Here is an 8,544-nt window from a genome sequence, read left to right on the forward strand (position 1 = left end):
TCAGTACAAATCGGCAATTTCATACTTTAACCCCTATTATAATGTTTACGGTTAAAAATAAAAAGATAAGTAACTTCAATCCTTTAAAGATAAATAAAATCAATCAATCTCAAAAAATGATAGCGAAAAATATAAGTAAGGTCTGGTACTGGATACTTATATGATTTTTACATATTATAATACATAAATCTAAATTAACGTCTCTTACAAGACCACTAGAAGCTTAGTCAAATGTCTTCTACATATAATTAAACATTAAATAAAATATTTATTATTTTTATAGTATTATATATAATTAACACAATAAAACTAAAACTTTCGAGTACTTAAATTTTTATAAATAAGTTTTGTCTAATATTATATTTTTGTTTAAGTGCCTTGTAAATAACTACGTAGACTATAAAATAAATAAAATAATAATTAAAACATACTTTGTACTTACTTACTTTCGCCCGTCCTATCTTATCGTATCTTTGCGAGCTGACCATGTACAAGGTTCATGTTTTGAATGATGGTACCAACTTACCTTTAAATAAACAACTACCCACTGTGGGTAAACAACTACACATTGTGGAAAAAAATAGTAGCTAATACCTTACTTGAATCTTTGTAGTTCGTTATTTTTATTTTCATTGTCGTTTTTTTTTCACGTTAAGTGTATGGAAATTCTTAGTGAGAAACACATATTTAAACTTAAAATATGTATTTAGTAGCAGTACAACTTCTTGTGAAAGAGTCCAGATAAGTACTGCCACCTTACCTATTTCTACCGTTCAAGCAGTAATGCTCACATTACTGCGTTCGGGTTTTGAAGAGTAAAGGTGCTGGTCAAACTACATGCACGTGAGACTTTTCAACTTACATCTCAGATTAACGAGCGCAGTGGGTGTGCTCCCCTGATCTTTGTGATTTAAAGCTCTGAGCGGCACTCCAATTGTTATGGACATGCGTGTCGCTTACCACCAGGCGCATGACTTGTTCGTCGCGTAACTTGGTACTATAAAAAAATGCCGAAGCTCACGGGCATGGACTTCATCGCCACCTTAACATAGAGGCTGTAAGCTACTAGGTAATGCAAATTGCGTATACTACAAAGAAGGAAACGTGTCATGTTCGTGTAGTTAAGTTACATTGAATAAATCAATGAGTGAAAGTGCTCATTAGACTATGAACACCGAGCGTCTTTCTTTATCTAATATTAAACGATATTTTGTCGATGAACAATTTTTTTACATAAGTTACTTTATTGTAGGAAATTATCTAAAGTTAAAATTGCTTATTAGTCTTGTAAATAAGGCTATTAGTTACAATCGGTAATACTTTGCTTTATAAGAAATAAAGAATAATAAAATGTAATAATATGTATAGTTATTGTTCTAGTACCACTAATACTGTAACTTGTGGACTGTTCAAATGGTATAGTCTATATAAAACAAATAGTATTAGTGTCCAGAAACGTAAAATAATTTTTCGATTTCTTATTATATTTCAGTTGCATGACAGACTAGCCGCACTACCAAGTCACACATTTGATAAAAAACTAGTAAGCGTATGCTTCCGCCCTGAACTATCAGATGTGACTGAATTCGCCGAGTCTGAATACAGCCTTAATTCAACCACCAGCACTCTTAAGCTCAGATCCTCAGGCTACTGCCATAGAAAAAGGTACATTAACGATAACAGAAATTCTCAGAGTGATAGTGATCTTGCGAGAAACCTAAATATTAATCAAGAAAAATTTATCAAACAGTCTCAAATACTAAAAGGATCACAAAGTGATGCTGAAGATGTCATATACAAAAGAGACAAGCCAAAAGACGATCGTGTTAACAGCTCTTTATTTGTAGCCACAATAGGATCAACGGATGAATCGGTAATTAACGCTACATTGGAAAGAATACCTAAAAACAAAAATGTTAATACTGATAATTTGATTGAATTACTTGTACGGGAAGCTTTGAAAGGTAAAGGTAATGAAACAGAAGTATTTGATAGCGGCATTAATACTGGGGATGGTAATAAACAAGATGGTTTAGGAGAATATAGTGAGGCCATTGATAATACTCTACAAACAAAACAGAAGGAACTCACGATTGTTAGCAAGTCTACATCAGACGAATCTAATACTGAAGCTATCAATGATACTCCCATGACATATGTCAACGTTCGTAAAAGAAATTTGCGTAAAAAATCTATAGTTATTGATGAAGAAGTTGTCGTAAAAAGTCCCACTTACGACGTTCAAACAGTAGAAGAATTTTTCTCACAACATTTTACTGAGAATAAGACTGGAGATTTAATTATAAGCCCAACATTGGCAAAGAAAATCAACGTGACTAGTTCAGAAACAAGCGAAGATTTCGATCAATGTCTTCTATCAAATGACAAAGTGAATATTGAAAAATTGCAGGATATGGATATAATTGAATGCTTAAATAGTATAGTGGATAAAGTGTGTAATAAGTTTGAAAAATGCACAGAGTATTTGGAACGAGAGATCAATGATTGTGAAATTTTAAACTTGGATGGTGTGCAAGAAGAAGAGAACAATGTGCCTTTACATGATATTTCGAACTCGGAACAATATAAGAAAGTTAACGAACGAGATCTGACAAAAAAATCTCGAGGGCAAGGTAAAAGAAAAATAAAACTAAGGTACTCTATGAAAAAGCAAAAGTCAAAATCAAAGAAAACTTGTGAAAATAAGCTTCCTTTGGAACCTGTATCAAAAATGTCAACAATAGTCGAAGTGAATACAGATACTGATGTTTCTATAACGAAAGATAATACAGGCAATAAAGCAAACGACTCTTCTGATAACAAAAACAATGTAAATAACTCAGTTATTCGTCGAAAGCGTAAACTATATTCACCAAAAGATGATAATGTAATGTATGTTGAAAACAACGAATCTGAAAAACAAAAAACCCCGAACGATGATGTTAGTAAATCGAATGCTGATAGAGTTATAGGCAATTGCAAAAAAGAAAATGCTAATGCAGCCATGTGCTATAGAGAATTAGAAAAAGAACGTCAAAAGTATAAAAGAACTAGAACGCGAAGATCTCGATGCAATATCGAAGCTGTATCTCCAAAAACTAAAAAACTAAATGATGTGTTCGACAATCTAAAAGATACTATCGAGGGTGAAGAAAAAATAATGCTAGCTGACAAGAAAAGCGCTAAAGATCTTACCATATTTAATTACACGAGCGACAGCGAAGATGAGGATTTTAAACAGAAGAAGATTGAGTTACAAAAACGAACAAGTACTACAACTGTTGCTAGTGGAAATTCTATAGTTTCTGCACTCCGGGACAGAACTGTTAATAAAGTTAACTACACTGAAGATGGCAGGGAGTCATCTACTGATACTTATAAAAAACCAAATACAAAACGTAAAAAAACCACAAAAAGAAATACAAGAAGTAAAAAGATAATGAAGAAGGAATTAATGGATGAAAAAGTGAGAAATGCAGCGCCTAAAACTCTAGATACTTCCTTCGTAGTTGAAAAGGAAGTTAAAAATAAAGAAGACGAACATTTGATACCTGTTATTAATGCTCCTGAATTCGAAACCATTCCTGAAGATAATCTAGTCATTCCAAAAGAAGTGGCTAAATCAGATGTGGAAAAGACCACGATAATCGAGAAAAGTAAAGGTATAAAACAGATTAAAAAGTCTAAGATAATGCTTGTTAAAAAAGAAAGAGGCGTTGATGACGCTAAAGAAGAAGTAAAATTGATCAATAACAAAGACGATGAACGAACAATTAGTCCTTTACCAGGTCTCTTAGTAGAAACTGTCAAAGATAAACCAAACTTAGATGATTCATTACCTTCGAATATGATTCAGAAATTTAAAAAAGTCTACCAAGAAGGTTGCTTGTTTGTTGTTGACGCTTTTAATGAGACTAACGTTACTAATACTACTCAAAATTTACTTTCCGATAATGATAGAACGAGTCCGCAAATGAATATTACTGAAGAGTTTAATAAAATTCATGGAGAGGCTGCTAAAGACGATAATACGGCGAAATGTACTAAAATATCTCAAGATGTTAAAGCAATTGAAATTTTGCCCTTGACTTACAGTGAAGGCAGGCCAAGAACAGAAGGCAAGGGTAGTTTGAAGAAAACAAAACGCAACCTTAGACTAAAAAGTAAAATTCCTTCTCTGATCGACAATTCTGTCGAAGATAATGTTGAAAAATCGGCATCAAAAATCAAATTGAGGATTAATAATCTTGAAGATAATCTGAATACTGATAAAGATATCTGGTCTAAAATGGGGACTCCAAAAAAACAAGTTCAAACAATACATGTCAAACAAAGGTGCGCGTCATTGAAATCAAAAACTAAAGAGAATAAACAACAAATTGAAACTTTGATCATTTCCGATGTCTCTGAAATGAAGTCCGAGAAATCAATTGCTACAGTTGGGATTACAGCTCATGGTGATCTCGATGAACTGCCACCAAGCTCTGAATCTCTAAAAATAAGACATTTTCCCCGTGAAGTAGTAGACATGGATGCGTCAATAAAAGAATATTACGTTAAACTTCACCATCAAGTAAATTTAAACAACACGAACTCTTCAAAATCTAAAGATAACAACGATACAAGAAAGAAACATTGCGACGAAATATCTATAAAGACTTCAACACCACAAAGGAATGTTGCCCACATTCAGAGGCAAAACTCAAAAATATGGTTACGGTCCCAAAAAAATTCCTCATCGAGCGATGAAAAAAGCGTATCTGTATCTATACCTCGTATTTCGTTCAACGAAATATCAAAATGGCTGCCTTCTTCACGAAATTCTCCGACTGACCACGACAATTCCGTACCGAGTTTATCCAATGATGATTTACGAAAATGTCTTCCATCACCTCGAAGCTCTAACTCTGAAGTTTCAAAGAAATCAAGCACGAAATTACCATTTAAAAGACCAACTACAATTGTTCAAAGAGAGATAGCTTCAAGTCAGTACACTAAAAGAAAATCTACCATATCGCCTATTAAACTTTTCGACAAATTATCAACAAATACTAAATACACTACTAGAAATTCGACCAAAACGGACACTGTGACTTCCAGCAATACAAACGACACTGCTCGAAAAGTAGATACTAGTGTAAAAAAAATCATAACAAGATCAGTTTTAAAAGAAAGTCAAGAATCTGCTTCCAAACTAAATGATTCGACTTCAATAAAGACACAGGGTGTTACTTTAAAATATGGCAGTAAAAAGAGAACGATGGAAACTCCGATAGATGTTGATGTGTCCATTGGACCCAGTGTATCAAGTGTAGATTATTGGTTCAAGAGGAATACAAGTGCTGTTGAACAAGGTAATTTTTCGGTAGTTCGCTTATTTGGTGCTACATTGATGTAATTGTAATTTTGGCAAATTTGGATAAAGGATGTTAATACGTAATTAATTAAGTCTTAATTCAATTATGCCAAAATTGCAATTAAGTCAATGTTGCACTAAATGAGCGAGTTGTTAATTTTTATCAATTTTTGTTACAATCAAATGTGTAAGTTCATGTACCGCATCGTTAGTGGAGATCTCAGAACGGAAAAGGTTTTTTTTCTGAATGTTTATGTGTATCGGAGATATATAGATGTGTGTGTGTGTGTGTGCGTGCGTGCGTGCGTGCGTGCGTGCGTGCGTGCGTGCGTGCGTGCGTGCGTGCGTGCGTGTGTCTCTGTATACACACACACACACACACACACACACACACACACACACACACACACACCTACCCACCACATATATACAGGGTGTCCGGTAAAGAATGGATAAGCTTGAAATGCCTTATAGTAGAGCTTATGAACGTTCAAAAAAATATATATTTACTCCTAAGATATATATTTTTTTCTTTAAATTTAATTATTTTCACCTTATTTTATGTTTTTGTACACCACGACTACAAGTTAACCAATTCCTTCGGTTTTTTGATGTCATAATATTCTACATAAACTGTGCTAATACATAGCCAGTAAATAGTATGACTAACTATGCCACTTAAATTTTTTTTTAAAGTATCATAACCTGAGTGGCCAACTATGCTAAAATAATGTGTGTTTAGGGTATATTTCATAATGGTATAATGCATTAATGTATCTAATATAAATAGAAAATTATTGCTATTATATATATATATATATATATATATATATAATAGCAATAATTTTAAATAAAATATAATATATATATATTATATTTTACACGTTATATTTTTAGCAGAGAACATAGGAAGTTCAGTCAAAGACATAGTACAAAACATAATAGAAAAACTGGAAACAACTCTTTCCGAGATACATCAGGATACCAGCAAACAGTGAGTATATTTATCTTCTTTTGAATAATAGTAGTCGAAACAATTTTTTGACTTGGACATAGTTATGCAAACTAGAACCAACCCACAAATTGTCACTTTCAAGACAATTAGATTTTTGTAAAAACTGTGTGAAGAAATAAATAGGTAAGTTATTTGAGAGAAACAACGTGAGTTATGTGTAACATTGAAAATTATATAGGGAAATTATTATATTATATAGCAATAAAAAGAAAACATTATGTATCTTCTTATTTAGTTAACGAGAACCATGTTCTAGTTTTCGTAATGAAAACGCTAAATATCTACAGTACTACAGTACATGTAACATGGATCCATTTAGCATAATTTAAAAAGTTACATTGTATGAAGTTAACCAGCATGGTTCTTTTTAGCTATTAAAAAGTTACTTATTTAGGGTTGGTACCCTGAAGGACTTTTATTTTCTCCGTTTTGGCTTGGTATATTGCCAGGATCTTTTGTGAGCGGTTAAAGGACACGTCTGGTGTTCTACCTAAATACATACTCAATTTCACTCGAGGTGTGGGTTGGTTCTTGTTTGCATAACTATGTCCACTTACAACATAGCTGTATTTAGAATGTGATAAACCTTATTGGGAATGAGACACCGCGCTTTTAATTGGTAGAGTAAGTAGAGAACATGGTAATTTTACTAGCTCATACTATTACAGTTTCATACACCTATTCGTGGATACACAAAAGCAATTGTCGGATCTAAAATCGCAACAGCACGACATGTACCAGCAGACAGCTACTAATATCTTAACCAGAGTTCGAAATATCATTGATGAAGAATTTATGGAATTGGATAAAAGGTATTGCTTTTCCATTTTATGTATTTAACACAACAACAAGCCCAGTTTTGATTGACCCATGTTGCAAAATTTTCAATATTAGTGCCCTCGTATCAGGGTCTACAGTAACTTGCCAAACTAGTGCTGTGAAATAATTTGGTTTTTAATAGTGGTTATTAAATAGTGGACTTAATGCCATAAGATAAAAAAAGTAATAGGTTGGTGCTACACTTAAAACAAAAATAATAAGATAATATTCCTATAAGCCAAAATGTGAAAGTAAATTAACATTATATATTATAAATATAATAGAATGTTAGGAATATTCACTATTATTGCAACATTCATTGTAAATTCAATATTGCCGTGTGGCAATATCTCTCGCCCTCTCTTCTCTCGGTGTTGGAAGAAAGATAGTGTGCTGTGACATCAAAGTTTCAAATATACCAAAGTTTCCTCCAGGGTCCTATGTAGCCGCATGCATGCTGCTGTGATTTTTGTGGAAAATGTCACTTATGTGGTTTTACCTTTAAAACCACATAAGTGACATTTTCCACAAAAATCTCCAAATTGTGTATCAGTTGTAAGAAATTCACCATCTTTCTGCAGATAGAACTGTTATTAAGTTTATAGCTTCTTCGTTATTGAGTTTCACGTGCAGAAAGATAGTCGTTTTCTTACCATGGCTATATGAATTAGACTTTTTTTTGGAAAATGTCACTGACGTGGTTTTACAATAAAAATAACAAAATATACAATATAATAGATTAATATACTATCTTTAATGTTATATCTCAAGAACTTGCTCAGTATTTTTTTCTTTATTCCTTAGAATTATAAATGTTATTTCCAGGACCCAAGAAAGAGATAATACACTTACTAGTTGGATAAAACAGCAAGCCACAGAATTTATAAAGCAAGATTGTCGTAAAAAACGCGCCATGGTTCAACTACTTAAGGAAGACGCCCAGGCGGTTTTAGAGTACATCAAAAAGACGAAGCAACTAGAATAGTTTATAAAAAATAAGCTACCGTTAAAGGTTACAAACTTAAGTAAATAGAGATTAACTGGTGAAGTGATATTTTTCGTATGTGAATTATAAAATAGAAGCAGTGACAGAACTAGGGAGAACGCTTGGGTCTTACATTTTCCACTGCCCTCCTTGTCATAACTAACGCATTTGCATTTCGGTAACTTTCGAAATATTGGCACATAGCTTTTTTTTTTAATAAATTTTAATTACGCCATTGCCTACCAATAAATGGACGACGGGTATAATACAAAAACCACGAAAAAATGTTCGCCGTTAACCTATATAAAGTTAGTAACATGTAAAAAAATATAAAGAACTAAAACATTTAATCGAAGTGTAACGTCATAG

The 8,544-nt window shown here is 32.7% G+C and overlaps 1 protein-coding gene across 1 annotated transcript in view; it reads left to right on the forward strand.

Moving 5' to 3' along the window:
• The window catches only part of LOC113230284, a 24,966-nt gene extending 16,646 nt beyond the window's left edge, over positions 1–8,320 (forward strand). Inside the window, exons 9-13 of the mRNA XM_026464147.1 lie at positions 1,493–3,269; positions 3,351–5,354; positions 6,254–6,350; positions 7,040–7,183; positions 8,016–8,320. Coding sequence (XP_026319932.1) covers positions 1,493–3,269; positions 3,351–5,354; positions 6,254–6,350; positions 7,040–7,183; positions 8,016–8,175 — 4,182 coding nt within the window. The 3' untranslated portion in view covers positions 8,176–8,320. The remainder of the gene's footprint in view (positions 1–1,492; positions 3,270–3,350; positions 5,355–6,253; positions 6,351–7,039; positions 7,184–8,015) is intronic.
• The last annotated feature ends 224 nt before the right edge of the window (positions 8,321–8,544 follow it).

This window comes from Hyposmocoma kahamanoa, unplaced genomic scaffold, assembly GCF_003589595.1.
Source record: "Hyposmocoma kahamanoa isolate Upper Pololo Valley unplaced genomic scaffold, ASM358959v1 101, whole genome shotgun sequence".
Lineage (NCBI taxonomy): Eukaryota > Metazoa > Arthropoda > Insecta > Lepidoptera > Cosmopterigidae > Hyposmocoma > Hyposmocoma kahamanoa.